Source organism: Chanodichthys erythropterus, chromosome 24 (assembly GCF_024489055.1).
Source record: "Chanodichthys erythropterus isolate Z2021 chromosome 24, ASM2448905v1, whole genome shotgun sequence".
NCBI classification, from domain to species: Eukaryota; Metazoa; Chordata; class Actinopteri; order Cypriniformes; family Xenocyprididae; genus Chanodichthys; species Chanodichthys erythropterus.
In genome coordinates this window covers 1,967,327-1,992,196 of record NC_090244.1, presented here as the reverse complement: position 1 = coordinate 1,992,196, position 24,870 = coordinate 1,967,327, and the positions used below count along the sequence as shown (strand labels likewise).

General features: G+C 38.3%; 2 protein-coding genes across 2 annotated transcripts; both read left to right on the top strand.

The window, feature by feature from the left end:
- Positions 1 to 17,021: 17,021 nt before the first annotated feature.
- On the top strand, positions 17,022 to 18,240 carry LOC137015192 (GTPase IMAP family member 9-like). Its single transcript, XM_067379976.1, has 2 exons — positions 17,022 to 17,170; positions 17,546 to 18,240. The coding sequence occupies exons 1-2, from the start codon at positions 17,098 to 17,100 to the stop codon at positions 18,097 to 18,099; spliced, it is 627 nt and encodes a 208-aa protein (XP_067236077.1). The 5' UTR covers positions 17,022 to 17,097; the 3' UTR covers positions 18,100 to 18,240.
- A 1,240-nt stretch (positions 18,241 to 19,480) lies between these two features.
- On the top strand, positions 19,481 to 21,999 carry LOC137015191 (uncharacterized). Its single transcript, XM_067379975.1, has 3 exons — positions 19,481 to 20,131; positions 20,214 to 20,300; positions 20,520 to 21,999. Exons 2-3 carry the CDS (start codon positions 20,222 to 20,224, stop codon positions 21,824 to 21,826), a joined length of 1,386 nt encoding a protein of 461 aa, XP_067236076.1. The 5' UTR covers positions 19,481 to 20,131; positions 20,214 to 20,221; the 3' UTR covers positions 21,827 to 21,999.
- Positions 22,000 to 24,870: the final 2,871 nt, after the last annotated feature.

Genomic DNA, 24,870 nt, shown 5'->3' with positions numbered 1-24,870 from the left:
TGGCACCAGCGTTCACACTTACTCAGATGAACCACACTAACAGAGCAACCGCAGTAGAGTTTGTTTTAAACACCTGGCACATGTGAACACAACCTTAGTCACAATCTGGAACAATTAAAAAAACAACAACAACAACAACAAAAAACCTGTCATTCTGGTTTAGTAACTAATGAAACATCTTAACCCAGCTTGTCAAGCATAGTTGTCTTAGCAAAGCAGGAGACGGGACCGAACTACATTTACAGTGTTTATAAAGACTGTAAGTAAAACTTTGTCCTACTTTTGTTGATCTGGGTAATCCGAGTCATAGTTTAAAGCTTCATCTACTCTTTAGGTTGTACGATGAAATTGACCAAGACAAAACCCAAGTTGCTTTTTACACTGATTCTGGCATTTCACCTCATGTCTGTACAAGCTGAAGGTAATGTACCTTCTCTTTACTGTTAAACTAAATATTTTCAATACATAGTGTACCTATAATAACTCACAACTGTCCTCATCTAATGTCATTCCTTGTAAGACTTCCTTCTTCTGAATCAATATGTTTGTCTCGTATTAATCCTTACACAAGATTAATTTACTTGAGAATCAAAATTGCATAAGGCTAGTTTTCAAAGAACAAATCTTTATCCCATTTTTTTCTTTGCATGATGGTTTCAGCTTCTCGTGATGATGATGATGTGAGAATCCTGATTGTGGGAATCCGAGGTGACTCCAGATTCAGCGCTGCAGATATTCTGTCAGGAAGGACAGACGGTGGACAGGAGGACAGAAAGATTGTAAAGACTCCAGTAATTACAGACGAGGGTCGTAGAATGATGCTGGTCACTGGACCAAACCTCTGTGAGGAGGACACAGCGAGACAGAGCTTCACAACAGCGCTGTTCCTCTCGTCTCCTGGACCTCACGCCGTTTTAATGGTCCTGAATCTGGAAGATGAAGAATCAGAACAGTGTGATGTTGTGAAACGAGCCCAGGAGCTGCTGGGAGCAGAAGTTCTGCAGTACTGCATTGTTCTTCTGCACCAGGAACGTTTCACAGGAGCGTCCAGAGGGATCGCTGGAGAAATGATTGACGCATGTGGAGGCAGATTTCACATGATAAGAGACTCTGAACCTGATCAAACAGCAGCTCTCGTAGAGGAAATAGACAAGCTAGTTTGGCTCAATGGTGATGGATTTTACTCAGTATTGAGACAAGAGTTAAAAACAGAAGAGACGAGTGAAGATGTGCATGAAGAGATTCAGCTCTTGTCTGTGATATATGATGCTTCAGGAGGAGCAGCTGGAATTGTAGCATGGATTTTCCTCGTTTCACTTACAGCTCTTGTTGTTTACACTGAAGGAGGGGACAAAATCTTGATTTTTGGGGCAAAATTTGCAGCACTTGCATTGATTATGGTCTATCTAAGACATGTTCTCAGTCCAGATGTTGCTATACCACTAAATTTGGCTTTGATAACATCACTAGTAACTATATTTACAATGGACCGTAGAGTAATCGAAGAATTTAAGTTTAGCAGCAGCAGTCCAAACAGAGATATCATAGGGAATTTCATTGTAAAGATTATCATTTATCTAATACTTATTTACGTAGAATTTTTGTCTTTACCATTTTTTCTGGGTTCATCTCTGGTCTTGGGAACACTTATCAGCATCAGGTCGTGGTCAGATGTGTTTATAGCGTGTCACGCGGCTCCTGGAGTCACAGTCGGTGCTTATGCATTCATATTTCAACATGAAAAGATTAGTGATGAATCTCCAGTCTTTGTGCTCGGGTCATTTCTGTGTTGTATCATTGGGGCGACACTCTCAATGGGGTTTGTGACTGTGTTTGCTCTGCTTGGTATGAATATGACAATAATGCTGCTAATATCAGGATTTACAATGACATATTGGCATTTAAAGAGTGAAACTCTACATAATGTGATTGGTTTAATTGTTCCTAAACTGTTTTACTTACGTGGTTGTGTTCTCATTGGTTCAGTCTTTCTTATTTTAGGGTTGGTGATGAGTTTTCTCAAAGTAATTGTACAAAACTTGGTCTGTTCTAACTTTTTTTATGTAGCACTATTTTTAGGATCATTAATAATAATTTGGAGAGGAAATGGCAACAACACCAGATGACAGCATATATAGTCTGTGTTTGTGTGTTTATATAATATACACACAAATACATATGTATTTTACATTTGTATAAATTTATCAGGAAAAAAAGCAATTGACCACGAAATGGCTAATAGTGATGATGTGACTACTGTCTACATACCGAGATGGCAATACGGTGGTTTATCTAGGTAATTGATCACCAGAATCCAGTTGCATGGTATGTATTTGTCCAAAACATGGCAATATCATGGTATTTTAAAAGCTTGTTACATATACTGAAACTGTTTTGTTTAAAAATGTCTGTACCTGCAGGATTCATTCAAAGAGTCATGCAGACGATGAACTAAATAAAGACCTTCTTCACTAGCATTGATTGTAATGGATTCTAAGTAAATATTCACTTCATCCAGGGATATTTGTGTCCTAGAGTAACAAGTTAATGTACCGAGTGTGAACCTTTTACAAACGATTCAGTTCGTGAGTGAGCTGCTATCCGAATGATTCAGATTGAATTGCCAACTGATAGATTTTATGTTGGTCTCAGCATTGAAGGAAAGTGGACAGAGGGTCCTTTGTCCTTGGTTGAAGCTGTATCCTATGTTTTAACATATGGTTTTCTTTATGTACCGGAACCATTTCCATATAAGGAACAAGGCTCTACTAGGATAGAATGGGAGACAGGGAATGGTCCCTGCTTTTTGTATTAAAAGCATAGGAGAAGGTCTTTGGGATAGCAAGGAACTCCTGGATAGCTGACCGGGAGATGACCATATTTAGACTTGTTTATCTATATGTATCACATTCCTATACCATGAGCTATATGATGTATACTCTCTCTCATTGGCTGAACCTATACTACACCCTTTGTACTCTTTCTATATATTCTCTCTTTTTTATCAATAAAATGAGACTATATTCTCCCTCAGCGCTGAGTGATTGCTCATTCAATTGCCAATTAAGAGGTCTGGGATGAGGCACGAATTAGGAGCAAAAACCTAACAATTTGGAGAAATCCCGGATGAGCCCCCAGACAGGTAAGAAATAAAATGCTTAAGTGCATCTTACTGTCTGTTGAGAAATTGATACTTGTATTTTCATGCTGCACTTTTTTCATATTTGTTAAAAGTGGATATCCTCGTATTTTGATAAATGCAGGAAGAGTGAAAGAGGACTGATCACCCTTTCATTATTTGGTGTTATCCTCACGGATTTTATGCGTGGGAAGGGAATAGATGAGTTTGAGTTGAAGATTTTCTCTCTCTCTCTAAGTCTATTTCATGGTGATATCCTCAGGTCCTTGTTGACAATTGAATAAATAATACTGAATTTAAAATTTTCTTTTTGCCAAAAATACTAAAATGTTAATATAAAGCCGCTGACTTTAATTTGTATTTTGTTTGACCATTCTCTGAAATTGTAAGGCTTTCATTAAAGCAAAGGAGAGATCTTTGTTGGCTGTTTCAAATGGGTGAAACGATTAGTCGACCGTTAATGGGGGAAACCCCCAAGGATTTCATGAATCGCAATAATAAAGCGTTTTTCACAGAACCCTATATCTCTAATCTCGCGGGATGGTCAGAAGGGAAAATACAATTAGATCCGTTTCCCCGCGATGGTTCTTTTAAAGATGAAGATATGCGTGCTGCAAAAGATATGATCTTTGGTTCTTGGGGTGACCCAGGATGGTCCATTGATTATATGAAAGATGCATATAAAGTTTGGATGAAGATGAAAACTTATTGGGATAAGGGACCAGAGTTAAAAAAGCAAGACAGCTCTCCCTCTCAGTCTCAGCTGAAACCTGATGCGTCCCTTCCTCCATATGAATGTGTTGTTTCTGCTGAAATTCCAAAGCCCTTGACTAATCGATTGTATCTGCAGTTGCCGTCCACAACTGAAGTTTTTCCATTTGTACAGCTTCCAGATGGTTACAAAATTACTCCTCTGAGTGTAACGGAGGCAGTTGCCATTTGCAAAGATTTGCCTGATCCGGCTAGGTCACATCAATTTGTGGCAGTGCTGCAATGGTTAACTGCCTAAAGTCAACTGACAGGGTGAGATTATCGTTTTATTTTGACTAAAACACTGCCTGCGGAAATCACAGAGGAGGAAATGATTGAAGAAGTTGATTACTTAAACCCCATGTACGATACACCGCCTGTTCGTCATGTTGTATCTCAGAAAGCTGGAGATTCGAAGCCCCTTGATTTGTCTAAACCTTCACGAGTGCTTCTAATTACTGATTCTGAGGATGAGGAAGATGAAGCTGATTGGGCCAGCTCAGGTAAACAAAGTTTTTTTCAAGCAATTGACTGCTTTTTTGCTAAAAGTGTCTTCTGCTAAACAAGACATCTTGCATGCAGCCAATACCAAACAGAGAACTGGTGAAAGCCCTGTTGCATTCTTTAACAGATTTAAACATGCATGGGTTGAGGAGTCTGCGATTCCTATTGATCAAAATTGTCCATTGTTCTTAAATACTACTCCAAATATTACAACCATTTCTGTTGATGAATTGGGACGACGCTTGGTGAGCTTTCCTCTGCTGGAGCCTTTGATGTCTCCAGGGGCAAAACTCCTGCAATGCTTCAAATTAATGCTGCTGTGAATCCTCGTCCGCAACAATTTGGAAATGTGAGACGTTGTTTTTATTGTGGCAAGCCAGGACATCAGGAACGTGACTGTAGGAAAAAGGCTTGGGATTTGAGGCAGAGGTCAGAAAAGCAGAAGAAGAAGGGCTCTGGTGGTGGCTCTAAGCAAAACCCCCCACTTGCGCTCCCTTCTGCAAAGACTGACAGACAAAATCCAGTGTATCCCATTTTCTGGCCACAATGACTGAGTTCGACTGAGCCTTCCTCTGGTAATTTTTCACTGATTTCTTTGAGTTATCCGAATGTGTCAACTGTTTTGCCATTTATCAAATTAAATGTTGACCATAAACCCTATGTTTTTCTCTTAGATACTGGGACGACGATCTCATCGTTATCTTCTCTTGTTTATGAGGGCTCGATTACAGGAAAACATGTAAACTCTGTGGGAATCAACGGTGCGCCTGTGAAATGTGAAATGACACCAACATTTCTGGTTACTTCTAATGATATCCCATCATTGTTTAAAATGCATGCTTTTGCAATTATCCCTAATTCGCCATTTTCTCTTCTCGGTAGGGATCTCATGCATAAATTAAGTATTCAACTTCATTTTAATGCTGACTCTCTACAACTTATGTTTCCTGCAGCCTTCTCACTGTTGATACAGGAAATGCTCTCCTTGAGGACGATTCTGCAACTGAGCTCAAACAGGAAATTGAGGGCATCAACCCCAAATTGTGGGCGGCCCATAAGGATGACGCAGGATTCATTGATGTCTATCCCTATGTTGCTAAGCTAATAACAGACAAGCCTGTGTATCAGAAACAATACCCCCTCTCAAAAGAAAAGGTGGAGGGTTTTCTTCCTGTTATCGATAAATTACTGGCTCAAGGCATCCTGGTGCACACTCATTCACCTTATAATACACCAATTAATCCAATTAAGAAAGCAAATGGATCTTGGCGTTTAACTCAAGATTTGAGAAAAGTTAATGAGTTGGTAACACCATTGTCTCCTATTGTACCTGATGTGCAAACTATAATTTATTCTATTCCTTCTGAACATTCATTTTTTACAGTTCTAGATATTTCCAGTGCCTTCTTCAGCATTCCTGTTGATCGCCAAACTCAGCCATTGTTTGCTTTTACCTTGGAAAATTCACAATTAACGTGGACAAGACTCCCACAAGGGTTCAGAGATTCTCCGGCTGTTTTCTCTGCTGTAGTGCACGCTACACTGAAAAATGCCAAACTTCCTCCAAACACCTGTCTGCTTCAATACGCAGATGACATCCTCATCACTGGTGTAACAGGACATGTGTGCTGCTGCCTCTAAAATTGTCTGCAACATTTTAGCAGACGCTGGTTTCAAAGCCACAAGAGAGAAACTACAGTGGGTACAGAGGAGGGTCGAATACCTTGGACATGAACTGTCACAGGGCAAAGTGCAATTGTCTGCTGACAGAGTGAAATCTATTGCTACCTTCAAGCACCCATCAACACGGAAGCAGATGCAAAGCTTCCTGGGATTGGTTAATTATTGCCAATCATGGGTGCCCAACTGTTCCATGTATGATAAAATCCTACGAAATGCTACTCTGGGGACACAGAGGACATTACATGGACAGCTGAGATGGACCAAGCATTCAGACATTTGAAATCCTCCCTTATGAAACCTCCTGCACTCGGCCTCCCAAGTTACACTCAAGACTCTCACCTGCATGTGCATGAAAGTGGGGGCACAGCCGCAGCAATCCTGGCCCAGGAGAATGGGGGTACTTTTCGTCCCATAGCTTATTTGTCTAAAACTCTTGATTCAGTAGCCAGGGGACTTCCTGCTTGTTTGCGTGCAGTGGCTGCCACAGCGATCATGGTGCAAGATGCTGAAAAAATTGTGTTATCACATAAATTGATAGTGCACACCTCTCATCAGGTAGGAGTCATTATGAGTAATATTTCTACTCAACATATGACTGCTCAACGCCACTCTGGCTATGAGGCTATATTATTAGCTACTGCTAATTTGATTTTGAAACCAACTTCTGTTATTCATGGCCCTACTGTACATTTGCACAGGTTGATGACACAAGGTGAATTTGAGAGTGACGACCATGATTGCCTGGACAGAATCCAGATTTCGACTGCCTGCAGGCCAGATGTTTCTACACCTTCGCAGCTAATATGTGGTGGAGATTAGCCAACTACACTGCCAAATCTGAAGGAAAAACAGGTGACTGTTATGTTTGCACAAAAATGCCACATAGTGCCTCTGGACCACATGTAGAGGTTAAATCACCAAGAACAGAAGAAGAATCAGAATGCCCTCTTTTCGTCAGCATTACCGGAATGATGGCTCCGAACAGAACTGCAATATGGAGTTGTGGAAAAAGTAGAATAATGATGCTTGCAACACAAGTACATGCTAAAGTGACAACCATTGGCTCTATTCCAGACTCACTGTTGTGTATGGAAAGAGAAACTGGTAGCGCAGGTTGTTTACACATGTAACTCGTGGCCATGAGAAATAGATGTCGTTCCCTCAACATAATGAAGTCGTGGCCACAAGAAAAATATTTAGTTCCCTCACCATATGATCTCGAGCCCAGGCTAGGAGGGGCAATGCTCCCCCAGATTTCTCTTGTTCTCTTATCCTTTTACAGTTGTCCCTCAAAGTCAAAATATCAGCACTTCAGGTGCTCACACCATGCTAGAATTGCCATAATTACAAGATTTCGAGTTGTAAAAAGCATTCATGTCCTCATCCACATCCTTTTTCTTAGCAGTTTTCCAAGACTTTTGCACACCTTATCTGATCACTTCTCAGGATGGCCATTGACAATCACATGAGCAGATGACATGCAGCTCCTTTCCACAAAAAAGGAAAGAATCATGCAACCAGGTCTTCTAATGGTTTAAATTTCTTCAATTAACCAAGTTGTCTTCTTCCACTTTTAAATTTTACCATTCTTAAAGATTTAGAGTAAATCAAAATTGTTTCTGCAAAACAGAAAACAATGGCTTTGTTTAAAGGAACTTGCAGTAAACTAATATAACATGAATATAACATTTTCCCAAAATGAAAATATTGTTCAGTAGAAACTGAATGTGTACATCTTCCATTATTATACCAAAAGTTATGTAATATTTAGAAAATGAAGTAATCAAATTAATTGTAACTTTAAGCCATTTGTATGTTAGACCAAAAGTCTTTAAACAGTCTAATTAAACAGTTGTACTAACTAAAGTCAGAAAACAAATTATACTCAATTTCAGAATTACAGAAAGTACTTTTGTGATTAGCTATTATTAAATTTGAAGCTGTTATTAATCGGAAAAAAAACGGAAAAATGGAGGAAACTGTTTAGTAGTTAAAAGGGGGTAGGGGGGATCATAAACCTATTAGAAGAGCAGTATCAAAAATGAAACTGACTTCACAAAGTGAAAGCAAAAAAAGCAAGATGCAGCTTTACTGTAAGTGATGCTAAATGAAACGATCGTAGCCTAACATTTTTGGTTATATAGTAAGATTACATTTTAAATTAACAGATATACGGTGGCTTTACTCTCCAGTTTCAAAAAATGAAACTAAACTGGACAGAACCAAAATGACTCTTCACACTGATTCTTGCATATCACATCACATCTGTACAGGTTGAAGGTAATGTATAATGCCATTCAATTTTGTATCATTATACTATTCTAATGCATGTTACTCTCTTTCACTTAAAACAACAATATAATTAGTCTTGTAAATAATCATTTTTGTTGTTGTTATACTTTCAATAACTAAAAATAAATCTGACTATTGTAGTGGACACCACTCATTTAGGGTTGTAATGTGATGTAAGTCAATGAAAATTTGTAGGTAAGTAAATATGTCCTTTTAACCTCACATTATTGTTATAAATTACAATGCATCAGATCATAGAGTTAAACCAATTGTTTTATATGAGTAATCATATCAGAAACCAAACACTGAATAGTTAGCAGATAGTTCTTCTTTTTTTTTTTTTTATAATATTTTCTGATATTTTCACTTTTAAAGGGCATATTGCAGGTTGGAGCCAAAGTGAGTCAATATATAGAAAAATAATGTAGGAACTAGATTTTAAAATATAATTATAAATAGGCTACTGAGGCTTCTTGAGTCATATTTGTGAGAAAATGTTACTTCCACAAAGAATTGCCAAACCAGAAGTGATGTAACGGGAGGGGGTGCGGTCAATTAAAACAACTGGAAAACAATGGATCACAATGACAGTTCGGACGCTGAGGAAATTGTAAATGTTTATGCCTATTTGTGTGACGGACCACAGCCATACAATTAGCTTGCTATGTGGTCAAGATAGCAGCGACAGGTCAGGATTAGACAGAACAACGGTCAGGGGAGACAAATTGAGCTGTGGTGTGAGGAAAACCAGTGGAGATCAGATTATCATGTCTTCCACCGGCAGCCTAACCACAGATAGTATAGTGTTGTTATATGTATTTAATGTTATCCTTTATTCATTAATGCTGTGTTGTGAGTTTATTCTGTGCCGATTCACTGAGAGTGTGAGGATGTATATGATGCCATGAGTATTTAGTTGAGTGAACTTGAATGTACATACATGGCATGAATGAAATTAGTTGAATGAGTATTTACATTACCAGCACATCATTTTAAACTGTTCTTAAAAGTGTGAGACTGTATGCTTTTGTGTTAATATACATCATTTGTATTCATCAATGTTGAAATTGATTTGTATGAACAAAAACAACAGTGAAGAAGCATCACATATGGAAGTTTATTTAAACGGCACCTATTATGCCCCTTTTTACAAGATTTAAAATAAGTCTCTGGTGTCCCCAGAGTGTGTATGTTAAATTTTAGCTCAAAATACCCCACAGATCATTTTTTATAGCATGTTAAAATTGCCTCTTTTTTTAGGGGTTGAGCAAAACTGCGCCATTTTAGTGTGTGTCCCTTTAAATGCAAATGAGCTCCTGCTCCCAGCTTAAGAGGGCGAAGCTTCAAGAGCTTATTCTCTGGTTCCAGGAGTCAGGATGCAATTATAATTTCAGAAACTGAAAATATATGCTGCATGGAGATATAACAGGTATAGTTTAATTATAGTTATAACTTATGTATAAAAGCAAAATGACAACATTATTAGTACAAGCCTTTTGTGCCGGACCCCGTCCGAATGATGGCCAAAACTTTACAGATGAGATGAAGCATCCATTTTAACTCTAGAAAATTGCTGTAAGAGCTCAATAAAACAAAGTGTAAGTGTGCATTAAAATATTATCCATAAACTCTCTCTGTCCCTTGCATTATTACTTTAACATCAAATGGAGACTTTTGCTTGAGTCTCCTGCTTCTCACACTTGTCTCCTGAGACAAAAACTCTAACACTCTCACAATGGTCTCCTTTAAAGATTTAGAAGAGATCTCAACAACGTCACACATTGTACTCAGACTTTTCTCCTCAGCTAGAGACACTGGATCTCTCCCACTTGTCTTTTCTAAGGTTTCAAAAGAGATCTCAATCCAGTCCACAAATACAATAATTTACCATGATGACAAAAAATACAGAAAACACACTGAATCACGACTGCTCCTACTGAATACTGCACTGAGTCAATGGAGAACCTGGCAAAAAAACTCCCTCTCGTGACATAAAATTATGCAATGTTGAAAAAAAAAGAAGTTGACCGTCAAAGAAACGATCACTTTATCTACTAAATTTGTGCCCTCATGTGCTATAAATCCTGCATTAACTTTTCATATCGTGTTTTCATACAAGGTTATATATATTCAGTTTGAAATTTTTTTAACCTGGAATATGCCCTTTAACTTTCTCCTCCAGCTTCTCGTGATGATGACGTGAGAATCCTGATTGTGGGAATCCGAGGTGACTCCAGATTCAGCGCTGCAGATATTCTGTCAGGAAGGACAGACGGTGGACAGGAGGACAGACAGATTGTAAAGACTCCAGTAATTACAGACGAGGGTCGTAGAATGATGCTGGTCACTGGACCAAACCTCTGTGAGGAGGACACAGCGAGACAGAGCTTCACAACAGCGCTGTTCCTCTCGTCTCCTGGACCTCAAGCCGTTTTAATGGTCCTGAATCTGGAAGATGAAGAATCAGAACAGTGTGATGTTGTGAAACGAGCCCAGGAGCTGCTGGGAGCAGAAGTTCTGCAGTACTGCATTGTTCTTCTGCACCAGGAACGTTTCACAGGAGCGTCCAGAGGGATCGCTGGAGAAATGATCGACGCATGTGGAGGCAGACTTCACATGATCAAACAGCAGCTCTCGTAGAGGAAATAGACAAGCTAGTTTGGCTCAATGGAGACGGATTTTACTCAGTATTGAGACAAGAGTTAACAACAGAAGAGATGAGTGAAGATGTGCATGAAGAGAATCGGCTCTTGTCTGTAATATATGATGCTTCAGGAGGAGCAGCTGGAATTGTAGCATGGGGTTTCCTAATTTCTCTTACAGCTGTTGGTGTTTACACTGAAGGAAGAGAAAAAATCTTGAATTTTGGGGCAAAATTTGCAGCACTTGTATTGTTTATGATCTATCTAAGACATTTTCTGAGTCCAGATGTTGCTGTACCGATAAATTTGGTCCTGATGACATCACTAGCAACTGTATTTACAATAGACAACATATGGAGAAACCAATTATCTCAGAAAAACTCTGGAACTTTTAGCAGCCTCGGAGAAGCCTTCAGGCATGCCATATTAGCTGGTTTATGTGATCTATTAATTGCACAAATTGGACCATTTCTTCTGGGTTCAGCTCTGGTCTTGGGAACACTTATCAGCATCAGGTCGTGGTCAGATGTGCTCATAGCGTGTCACGCGGCTCCTGGAGTCACAGCTGGGACTTCTGCATTCATATTTCACAATGAAAAGATTAGTCGTGATTTTCCAGTCTTTGTGCTCTGGTCGTTTCTGTGTTGTATCATTGGGGCGACACTCTCAATGTGTCACGGGTGCACACAAGAACAAGATGATAGATCCAAGTGCAGCATAAGGGTTTATTGGGCAATCCAAATCGTAGTCCAGAGAACAGGCAAGAGTCAAAATCCAGAATATCAGTCCACAAAACAAAAAGCCAGCAATACAAAATGTGCAAGACAATACAACAAACCACAACCAAGGACAGAAACAACTAAGTATAAAAAGACAGACACTAATGATGAAACACAAAACAGCTGGGTGCAATGACAATGAGATAATGAGTCCAAGGAAGTGTCTTATGGGTAATGTAGTAGACAGGTGACAAAAGTCCTTGTTGGAGTGCCCTCTGGTGGCTAAACTTGGCACTCCAACTCATGATCGTGACACAATGGGGTTTGTGACAGTGTTTGCTCTGCTTGGTATGAAGATGACAATAATGCTGCTAATATCAGGACTTACAATAGCATATTTGCATTTAAAGAGAGAAACTCTTGTAATGATTGTGATCGGTTCAACTGTTCTTACACTTTTTATTGTTTTATCATGTGGCTGTGTGCTCATTGGTTCAGTCTTTCTTTTTTTATGTCAGGACCACAATCGTCAAATATGATTGATAATTGCATGTATTGGTGGTATGGTTCTGTTCTGGGCAAGAACTCCCTGCATATCCATGCAGCCTAGCATGGATAAGAGCAGGGAGAGCACCAATAACCCCCTTAGGGTAAACAGAACAGAACCAACATATGCAGATATCATTAAATGTCATAATTTAACATGTACACATATTTCAAGAATTATTCTGATTCAGGGGAATCATAAGGCCAATCCTGACTGAAGAGAGGAGGAGCTGGGGATGGAGAAGAGTAATTTGCTCCTGAGAATGCAATAGCTGTTGATAATACTGAGTATCTTATATGTAGATGCTGTGATAGGTGTCGTATTCCTACATGTAGACATGAGTCACCTGGGAGTCAGCTGATGAGAGCTCGACTGACGTGACCTGCCAGAACTGACGCTAACGCTGGATTTATAGCTGATGATGAGTTTTCTTAAATTATACAAAACTTGGTCAGTTCTTGTTTTATGTTTATGTATGATATCAAGTCGCAATTGTGAGATATAAAGTCAGAACTGCATGATTCCTTGATTACATTCACTTTCAATAATTCACTGCAACTTGCAACAACAATCCCTTATGGAATCAATGCACTTTAGTTATGTTTGTTATTCATTTTAATGTGTCAGGGGAATATTTTAAATGCGAAATAACAGATACGGAGATATGTAATAATTGTACCCTGGCCAGAGACAAATTCAGATGCCCTGCAGGTCATGCAGATGTTGAGCTTAAAGGGTTAGTTCACCCAAAAATGAAAATTCTGTCATTTATTACTTATCCTCATGTCGTTCCACACCCGTAAGACCTTTATTCATCTTCAGAACACAAATTAAGATATTTTAGTTGAAATCCGATTGCTCAGTGAGGCCTGCATAGGGAGCAATGACATTTAACAACTTATTTAGTGATGGCCGATTTCAAAACACTGCTTCAGGAAGCATAGGATCATACAAACCTGATTCCAAAAAGGTTGGGACACTGTACAAATTGTGAATAAAAACAGAATGCAATGATGTGGAAGTTTCAAATTTCAATACTTTATTCAGAATACAACACAGATGACATATCAGATGTTTAAACTGAGAAAATATATCATTTTAAGGGAAAAATAAGTTGATTTTAAATTTCATGATATCAACACATCTCAAAAAAGTTGGGACAAGGCCATGTTTACCACTGTGTGGCATCCCCTCTTCTTTTTATAACAGTCAGCAAACGTCTGGGGACTGAGGAGACAAGTTGCTCAAGTTTAGGAATAGGAATGTTGTCCCATTCTTGTCTAATACAGGCTTCTAGTTGCTCAACTGTCTTAGGTCTTCTTTGTCACATCTTCCTCTTTATGATGCGCCAAATGTTTTCTATGGGTGAAAGATCTGGACTGCAGGCTGGCCATTTCAGTACCCAGATCCTTCTTCTACGTAGCCATGATGTTGTAATTGATGCAGTATGTGGTCTGGCATTGTCATGTTGGAAAATGCAAGGTCTTCCCTGAAAGAGACGACGTCTGGATGGGAGCATATGTTGTTCTAGAACTTGGATATACCTTTCAGCATTGATGGTGCCTTTCCAGATGTGTAAGCTGCCCATGCCACACGCACTCATGCAACCCCATACCATCAGAGATGCAGGCTTCTGAACTGAGCGCTGATAACAACTTGGGTTGTCCTTGTCCTCTTTAGTCCGGATGACATGGCGTCCCAGTTTTCCAAAAAGAACTTCAAATTTTGATTCGTCTGACCACAGAACAGTTTTCCACTTTGCCACAGTCCATTTTAAATGAGCCTTGACCCAGAGAAAACGCCTGCGCTTCTGGATCATGTTTAGATATGGCTTCTTTTTTGATCTATAGAGTTTTAGCCGGCAACGGCGAATTGCACGGTGGATTGTGTTCACGACAATGTTTTCTGGAAGTATTCCTGAGCCCAAGTTGTGATTTCCATTACAGCAGCATTCCTGTATGTGATGCAGTGCCGTCTAAGGGCCCGAAGATCACGGGCATCCAGTATGGTTTTCCGGCCTTGACCCTTACGCACAGAGATTGTTCCAGATTCTCTGAATCTTTGGATGATATTATGCACTGTAGATGATGTTAACTTCAAACTCTTTGCAATTTTTCTCTGAGAAACTCCGTTCTGATATTGCTCCACTATTTTTGGCCGCAGCATTGGGGGAATTGGTGATCCTCTGAACACTGCCACTCTGAGAGGCTCTTTTTAAACCCAATCATGTTGCCAGTTGACCTAATAAGTTGCAAATTGGTCCTCCAGCTGTTCCTTATATGTACATTTAACTTTTCCGGCCTCTTATTGCTACCCGTCCCAACTTTTTTGGACTGTGTAGTGCTCATGAAATCCAAAATGAGCCAATATTTGGCATGACATTTCAAAATGTCTCGCGTATATACAGCTATGGAAAAAATTAAGAGACCACTTAACATTGGTTTCTGAACTTGGAGTGGTCTCTTAATTTTTTCCATAGCTGTATATTCTATTGTGAATAAAATATAAGTTTATGAGATTTGTAAATTATTGCATTCCTTTTTTATTCACAATTTGTACAGTGTCCCAACGTTTTTAGAATCGGGTTTGTATATTAATCAGTGTATTGGATCATGATTTGGATCGTGCGTCAAACCGCTAAATGGCTAAAATCATGTGACTTTGGCACTCCGAACAGCTGATTCGATACGTTGATTCATTTATGATCCGGTGCTTCCTGAAGCAGTGTACAGTGAAGCAGCGGCCATATTCTTGGCGCTTTATAATATTAATATTGAACCACTGTACTCACATGAACTGATTTAAATATGTTTTTAGTACCTTAATGGATCTTGAAAGAGGAAATGACATTGCTCCCTATGTAGGCCTTACGGAGCCATCGGATTTCAACAAAAATGTCTTAATTTGTGTTCTGAAGATGAATGAAGATCTTATGAGATTGGGACAACATGTAGGTGTGTAATAAATGACAGAATTGTCATTTTTGGGTGAACTAACCCTTTAATAAAGACTAGAGGTCGACTTATAGTGGATTTTACTGATACCGATAATGGCCATACTTTTCGATAACCGATTAATCAACTGATAGTTTTTAGAACGGATACTGAAAAAAACAAACATATCATTCCAAGTAAAACAATGCTGAAATGAAATGTGCAAAATGAAATCAATATATAAATATAAATATATTAAAGTTCTATAGAACAAATTCTACAGAAAATAATTTAAACGTTAAAGTATTACAGGTCAAATGTGTTTCTTTAGCTCTATAACCTAGAAACATTTAAGTAAATTTCACAGGTAACACATTTGTTAACCAGGATGTATTAGCTAGCTTACATGAACTACATGCATTATGCAATATACATTTACAGTATGTATTAATATTTGAGCAATACAATTGTACCTTCACCATTCATGTTAGAGTAGTGCAGTATAATATTTATCGTCTGGGATCATGTAAAGCTCTTTGAAGCTGCACTGAAACATTTGGACCTTCAACCCGTTGAACCCCAGTGAAGTCCACTATATGGAGAAAAATCCTGGAATGTTTTCATCAAAAACCTTCATTTCTTTTCCACTGAAGAAAGAAAGACATGAACATCTTGAATGACATTATGATAAGCAAATCATCAGGAAATTTTCATTCTGAAGTGAACTAATCCTTTAATTCACTTGTATTTAATATATATAGATTTTCAACCTTCATTCCGACCCTCTGTCTGAAATGATCTATTTTTAAGGTGTGGCTCCTTTAAGGTTTGTCAGTAAACGGCCACTGTTATGATTGGTTAACATCATTGCATAAGACACAGTATCAACGCTCACTCGCTATTGCATGCGAGTACATGTTTTGAAAACAGTATCCATATAAAACCGCAATTTACAGACAATATATTATGTAATAATTTACTTACAGTTTGTGATGCAGCTACTGTCTGATCCAATAGAGTCGGCTGCTTCATCTTTCAACAAAAGTTTCTTTGCAAACTCTCCATTACACTGTGCCTCATTTACAAAACAAAATGCTCAGAACAAACATATAATCCTCCGACGTGATCTGGGATGCCATTAAAACAACCCATCCACTTGTTTTTGACTCTAGGTTCCTTATGATATCTCTGTACAGAGATGCAAACAAACTGTTTAAACTGGACACATCAAAGTGAACGCTCTTGCCATTTGTCTTGTTGTCAACAGACTCAAGTGCGTGGAGTTTCAGAAACTGAACATGCATCTGTATACTATATTAGTGTAGACAGCGCCAGTGATTATAATGGTTTCTATTTGCTTTTGACATGACAGTCGCATACGGTGTAGGCAATTGTCAGCCCTTAAGCGAATGAACTCCAGTGGGCGGGGCCTATGGTACAATGATATATAACTATTGGTCGATGTCTTGCTCTGGAGGCAGTCATATGCAAATGTATCTGCCCGTGTGACATCACAGATCCCGCAATATCAAAACAAGCCCTTTGTGGAGCCCTTCTTGATAAGATAAATAAAATGCTTTGTTTATAATGAGGAGGACCTTTTAATCTATGAAATTTGCAAGATGTTTTAATGGAACAAAGACCTCTTATGTGTCAAATGATCAAGGAATTTTGATTTTCCATGTCATGACCCATTTAAATCATAATGAACTCTTGACTTTCAAAAGGGAAGTGAATCTCGCTGACTCGACTTTATTGTTTATGCAACATTTTCATGTGCACAGAGTTAATAAGTTTATTGCGAGACAAACTCTGGCTGGATTTGTTTGATTTTGTCAACTTGAAACCAACTCTGTAACTTGCTTCGTAGGACAGACCAGGTTACAAGATGAAATTTACCAAGACAAAACCCAACTGGAACCTCATACTGATTCTTGTATTACACATGACATCTTCAGAAGGTCAGTATCTGCTCTCCTCTAAACTGAAGTTCCTGCAAAAATGGCTAAAAACTATTTACATTGCGGCTTAATAGTTACTACTTTCTGAATGGGAATTAAACCCACATTGTTAGCACCAAGATTGTTCCTCTGATTTAAAAATACAACTTTAAGGCCATTTCAGAACACATACATAAATAATGAGATAACGTATGTAAAAAAAAAATAGAAAGATATTATTACCTATTTCGCACAGCCATAATTCACACAGATTCACTTTTTTTGTTATTGTTTTACAGTAACACATCCTTAAAACAACATCAATTTACTTAAGAAAGAATATCATTTTTCTTTGTCTTACTCCATTGGAAATTATGGTTTCACTTTCTCCGCCAGCTTCTCATGATGATGTGAGAATCCTGATTGTGGGAATCCGAGGTGACTCCAGATTCAGCGCTGCAGATATTCTGTCAGGAAGGACAGACGGTGGACAGGAGGACAGAGAGATTGTAAAGACTCCAGTAATTACAGACGAGGGTCGTAGAATGATGCTGGTCACTGGACCAAACCTCTGTGAGGAGGACACAGCGAGACAGAGCTTCACAACAGCGCTGTTCCTCTCGTCTCCTGGACCTCACGCCGTTTTAATGGTCCTGAATCTGGAAGATGAAGAATCAGAACAGTGTGATGTTGTGAAACGAGCCCAGGAGCTGCTGGGAGCAGAAGTTCTGCAGTACTGCATTGTTCTTCTGCACCAGGAACGTTTCACAGGAGCGTCCAGAGGGATCGCTGGAGAAATGATCCACGCATGTGGAGGCAGATTTCACATGATAAGAGACTCTAAACCTGATCAAACAGCAGCTCTCGTAGCGGAAATAGACAAGCTAGTTTGGCTCAATGGTGATGGATTTTACTCAGTATTGACACAAGAGTTAAAAACAAAGAGATGAGTGAAGATGTGCATGAAGAGAATCAGCTCTTGTCTGTAATATATGATGCTTCAGGAGGAGCAGCTGGAATTGTAGGATGGATTTTCCTCATTTCACTTTCCGTACTTGTTATTTACACTAAAGAAAATGACAAAATCTTGATTTTGGGGGTAAAATTTGCTGTAATTGTATTGTTTATGGTCTATCTAAGACATGTTCTGAGTCCAGAAGTTGCTGTACCGCTAAATTTGGCCTTGGTATCATCACTAGCAACTATATTTACAATAGATCACAGAGTAATCAAAGATTTTAATTTTAGCAGCGGTAACATCAGAGATATCATAGGAGAATCCATAATACATATTTTCATTTATCTAATACGTCTTTGCGCAACAATTATGTGTCTACCATTTCTTCAGGGTTCATCTCTGGTCTTTGGGACAATTATCAGCGTCAGGTCGTGGTCAGATGTGCTCATAGCGTGTCACGCGGCTCCTGGAGTCACAGTCGGGGCTTTTGTGTTCTCTTCATTTTGCAATAAGAATATTGATCATGAATCTCCAGTCTTTACACTCGGGTCATTTCTGTGTTGTATCATTGGGGCGACACTCTCAATGGGGTTTGTGACTGTGTTTGCTCTGCTTGATGTGAAGATGACAATAATTCTGCTAACATTAGGATTTACAATGGCATATTTCTATTTAAAAAACGAAACGCTACAGGTTGTAAAGATCCTAACTGTTACTACACTGGTTTTTCCATGTGGTTGTGTTCTCATTGGTTCAGTCTTTCTTATTTTAGGGTTGGTGATGAGTTTTCTCAAAGTAATTATACAAAACTTGGTCAGTTCTTACTTATTTTATGTAGCACTATTTTTAGGATCATTAATAGTAATTTGGAGAGGAAATGGCAACAACACCAGATGACACCATATATAGTCTGTGTGTGTCTGTTTATATAATATACACACAAATACATATATATTTTACATTTGTATAAATTTAACAGTAAAAAAGCAATTGACCACAAAATGGCTAATAGTGATGATGTGACTACTATACTGTCTACATACAGAGGTGACAATACTGTGGTCTATCTAGGTAATTGATCACCAGAATCCAGTTGCATGGTATGTTCATGTCCAAAACATGGTAATATCATGGTATTTTAAATGCTTGTTTCGTGTACTGAAACCATTTGGTTTGAAAATGTCTTTACCTGCAGGATTCATAGACACATGCAGATGTTGAACTTAATAAAAACCTTCTTCACTGGCATTGATTGTAATGGATTCTAAGCAAATATTCCACTTCATCCAGGGATATTTGTGTCCTAGAGTAGCCAGTTAATGTACCGAGTGTGAACCTTTTACAAACGATTCAGTTCGTGAGCGAGCTGCTATCCGAATGATTCAGACTGAATCGCCAACCGAATCAGACCATTTTGCTATTCAAAAAGAACCGATTCAAAATAGCGATTCGTTTGTGGTTCTGATTATACACGTACGTCAGAAAATACGCAATACACCCTGGTGAAATATTGTAAGTTACAGTGTTTCTCATTCAGTATACGGTATTGTCAAACAAGGATATTACCGTAATATTTTACCGGGATACAGCAGTATTCTCCTGAGGCGCTCAACGGTCCAAAGTTCAGTAGGACGGCCGCCAGTGACTGACAGCTACACTTTCAAGCCCCGCCCCTTGAGCTGAAACAGAAGATATGATTGGTTAGGAAATGCGGCTGAAATGAAAGTTCTGATTGGTTTTTGAGGATTTAAACTTGTCTATTCCGCCCCGTGCCTTTAGTTCTGGTATGTGCTGCATATTAAACTGACTGAAAAGTGTTGGCTCAAACTTCAGCTCTCTCAAGTTGTTTGACCTTTGAGTTAGCCTACATTCATTATTCATTATGAGTGGACACACGATCCCTGCTAAATATGGCTGTAGCTGGAGAATCACACGAGCAGAATCAAAAGTGAAACTTTCACTTTACAAAGTGAAAGCAAAAAAAGCGGATTCACGTCAGTGCCGTTAAATGAAACGATCGTACTGTAAGTAAATATGTTTATAGTTTTGGTTATATTGTAAGATTACATTGTAAGTTCACAGATTAACGGTGGCTTTATTGTCCAGTTTGAAAAATGAAACTAACCAGGACAGAACCAAAATGGCTCTTCACACTGATTCTTGCATTTCACATCACATCTGTACAGGTTGAAGGTAATGTATAATATCATGCAAATATCTGCTCTCTATACTTTTAAATTATTATTATATTTGTGTTATTATACTTTTGGTGACGAGTGTCATAAATTACCATGCATCAGAAGGTTAAACCAAAAATGTTTTACTTTAGAAATTATATCAAAACACTGTATAGTTAACAGATTTAATTCAAAAAATGTTTCTGATATTTTCATAATTTACTTTCTCCTTCAGCTTCTCATGGTGATGACGTGAGAATCCTGATTGTGGGAATCCGAGGTGACTCCAGATTCAGCGCTGCAGATATTCTGTCAGGAAGGACAGACGGTGGACAGGAGGACAGAAAGATTGTAAAGACTCCAGTAATTACAGACGAGGGTCGTAGAATGATGCTGGTCACTGGACCAAACCTCTGTGAGGAGGACACAGCGAGACAGAGCTTCACAACAGCGCTGTTCCTCTCGTCTCCTGGACCTCACGCCGTTTTAATGGTCCTGAATCTGGAAGATGAAGAATCAGAACAGTGTGATGTTGTGAAACGAGCCCAGGAGCTGCTGGGAGCAGAAGTTCTGCAGTACTGCATTGTTCTTCTGCACCAGGAACGTTTCACAGGAGCGTCCAGAGGGATCGCTGGAGAAATGATCCACGCATGTGGAGGCAGATTTCACATGATAAGAGACTCTGAACCTGATCAAACAGCAGCTCTCGTAGCGGAAATAGACAAGCTAGTTCATCTCAATGGTGACGGATTTTACTCAGTATTGACACAAGAGTTAAAAACAGAAGAGATGAGTGAAGATGTGCATGAAGAGAATCAGCTCTTCTCATTAAAATATGACAATTCAGTTAAAATTGTAGGATGGATTTTACTCATTCTACTGAATGCTGCACTTATGTTCTCTGAACATTTTTATTTTGGAGAAATACTGGTTGCACTTGTTAGTTTTACAGTCACTTTAAGAAATATTCTGAATCCAAATGTTGCTGTTCCTCTAAATTTGATTGTGTCCTCAACTTTTGCAATTGCAGTGACATACCATGACTTATCAAATTCTCGACGTGGACATCAAATCATAATGTTTTTCATCATGATCTTTGCATTTCCCAGTATAGTGTTCATATCAGGTCTGGGACTGACCCTAGGAGCAGTTATGAGCATCAGGTCGTGGTCAGATGTGCTCATAGCGTGTCACGCGGCTCCTGGAGTCACATTCGGGGCTCATTTATGCACAGTTTATTCCATTACACCAGATCAAATGCAGATTCGGACAACTCTAATGTTTGCACTCAAGTTATTTCTGTTTTGTTTAGTTGGAGTTACGCTCTCAGTGGGGTTTGCGACTGTTTTTACTCTGTTTTTAGTGAAGATGACAATAATGCTGCTATTATTAGGATTTACAATAGCGTATTCCCATTTAAAGAGAGATTTCGTAATGTTTGTTATTTTTTTCCTGATTTTTCCCTGCTGTTGTGTATTTATTGGTTCTTTCATTTCATTTTTATGCAGTGTATTATTTCAATACGTTTTTAGAGTAATTTGAAGCCGACAATAGTGACTAAATCACACTGACAGACTTTGGATCAAAACAAGTTACGGCGATATTGATTTTGGTCTTATGTTCACATTTCTTTCTTACCACACACTTTCACACTAGTTTGTTTAATTTGTCTACTAACAGTCATATAACATCAGACAGGAAATTTATTTCTGTACCGTCCTAAACATTTATATCACAATGTCATTTACACATCATCTCAAATGATGTATTCTGCGTGTGTGTAAATACACACAATTAAAATAATGTTTAGACATTTTGGCTACTTAATTATGCATAAATAAAAACAAATTACAGAATTCTCCTGTTATGCATGTATATGGATTTGTGAAAAATGTAATATTCACTCTTTGTTTAGATCTCATTTACTTGTGTCCGAATGTCTCAAAGTCACTATAATGAGAAATGACTCTTAATCATTTGTGTTGAAATTCTTCAAGTGTTTCTTTGGAACAGCTGCTCACTACTAAATCATCAGTTGGACAGATGAACAAAGGCTCTCGCTCTGGATAATGTTAAATCTGTTAAATGACCACTTACTTCTTCTTCAGATCTGCTGAAAAACAAAGTTTTCCTGGAAATAATTCAGATGATGCTGTTGTGATTTCCCACTGATGTTCTCATCTGGAGATTTAACTGTAAATAAAAGTAAAACTGAGGTTATGAACCTTGCAAATATTAATTAACATATAAATTTGTTCATCAGTGTCACATCAGAACCCACAACAACATGCGCCTCCATCATCAAGATCCTTAAGATCTGATCTAATACTGCAGTATCCATCAAATTATTGTTTTTAAAGCGTATGAAGATCTAATGAAGTCAAGAATAAATCTGGGTGAATTTTACTGCTGTCAGCTTTAATGAATAAACACATTGTAAAGTTTTAGCGTGCAAACTGTGTTTTCTCAGTCAAGTCAAGTCAAGTTTAATGGTTTCTGATGTGCTTCACATAAGTTATGGATTAAATGCTTTTTGTTGTCTTTGTAAATTATTTGCTCAAACATATTCTCCTGTTTTCACTGGATTTTCTGCAGTCTCCTGCTGTGATTGGGCATGTTGGTACTTAATTCTGTACGTAAAGATTTTTACTATGAAGTCTTAAAGGGGAAGCACCAACTAAAACTGAATTGTTCATTCAGATGGTCAAAAACAGGGTGGAAAATAGTCATGTATTGTTGAATTATGGCTGTTTTGGTGCACGAAAACGAAACAAAACAAAACATAAGTGGCCCTCAGGGAAAATAACACAAATAAATAAAGTATGACATCAGCCCTTAAACTAACTGAAGAATCTAGTTTGGATTTTTTTTGTGTTATCAAGTCGAATCCAGCTCAGTGACTCGTTTCATGAGACACACAGGACAAAAAGATGAAATGAGCCCAAAAAAGAAAATTAAACTGACTCCTCATATTAATTCATTCTTTCACATCTCATTTTCTGAAGGTTATTATCTGATCTATTCTACTATTTGACCATGAATGATGTTTTTATTAATTTGACTATAATTTAAACTTCAAGGGTTAGTTCACCCAAAAATGAAAATGATGTCATTAATGACTCACCCTCATGTCGTTCCAAACCCTTAAGACCTTTGTTCATCTTCAGAACACAATTTAAGATATTCTAGATTTAGTCCGAGAGCTTTCTCTCCCTCCATTGAAAGTGTATGTACGGTATACTGTCCATGTCCAGAAAGGTAATAAAAACATCATCAAAGTCGTCCATGTGACATCAGAGGGTTAGTTAGAATTTGTTGAAGCATCGAAAATACATTTTGGTCCAAAAATAACAAAAACTACGACTTTATTCAGCATTGTATTCTCTTCCGGGTCTGTTTTCAATCCGCGTACACGACTCCGCTTCATCTTCTTCCTGTTTTACGGCTTTTGGCATCCAGCTTATTGGTGCATTACCGCCCCCTTCTGCTCCGGAGTGTGGTTCACGACTCCGCAGTGACGCTGCTGACGTGTTATCCGGTGCGCCCGAGCTTCGTTTACAGTCTGAGGGAGACGCACGCTGTATTCAAGCTATTCTACATTGTTTGTATTTTGGTATTGCTATATTTTTTAAAATGGTGTGTAGGTGTGCATGTCACGGATGTCCTAATCGCGTCACTGTCCGGAGCAGAAGGGGGTGGTAATGCATCAATAAGCTGGATGCCAACCGCTGTAAAACAGGAAAGAAGAAGAAGCGTCACTGTGGAGTGAAAGCGGATATACAACAGACCCGGAAGAGAATACAATGCTGAATAAAGTCGTAGTTTTTGTTATTTTTGGACCAAAATGTATTTTCGATGCTTCAAAAACTTCTAACTAACCCTCTGATGTCACATGGACTACTTTGATGATGATTTTATTACCTTTCTGGACATGGACAGTGTACCGTACATACACTTTCAATGGAGGGACAGAAAGCTCTCGGACTAAATCTAAAATATCTTAAACTGTGTTCTGAAGATGAACGGAGGTCTTACGGGTTTGGAACGACGTGAGGGTGAGTCATTAATGACATCATTTTCATTTTTGGGTGAACTAACCCTTTCAGTTCCTGCACAAACATCCATCACAAAGCATTGACATTTATGCATTTGGCAGATACTTTTATCTAATGAGACTTATTTTTATCAGTTTCTCTTGGATTTGAACCCACAATAAAGCCATGATTGTTCCTCTGATCAAAAAATACAGCCTTTAAGTAATTTAGAGCAAATATGTAAACAGAGATATTGTAAATCAACAAAAGATATGACAAATATTGAGATATGTAATTTATCTTTATATTACCCAGACCAAATTCATACAGAGTTTCATTTTCTCTTTCAGTTTTTGTTTTTAACTTGCCTAATCAGATTGTTGTTTACATTGACTTCACACTATTATCATGATATTGTTATTTGTCTGAATGATTAAAAAACAAAAAACACAGGGATTGAACAGCATGTAAATAATGACTGAATTTATATGTTTGGGTGAATTAATCCTTTATGTCCCCAAATAGATATTGTATGAAATGTACATACAGTGG

What these genes read in the sequence shown, in the direction of transcription:
- LOC137015192 (XM_067379976.1), top strand. Translation starts at nt 17,098, where the DNA reads ATGAAATTTACCAAGACAAAACCCAACTGGAACCTCATACTGATTCTT. An exon ending in ACACATGACATCTTCAGAAG is followed by an intron (nt 17,171 to 17,545) that starts GTCAGTATCTGC and finishes TTTCTCCGCCAG; the next exon opens with CTTCTCATGATGATGTGAGA.
- LOC137015191 (XM_067379975.1), top strand. Translation starts at nt 20,222, where the DNA reads ATGAAACTAACCAGGACAGAACCAAAATGGCTCTTCACACTGATTCTT. An exon ending in CACATCTGTACAGGTTGAAG is followed by an intron (nt 20,301 to 20,519) that starts GTAATGTATAAT and finishes TTTCTCCTTCAG; the next exon opens with CTTCTCATGGTGATGACGTG.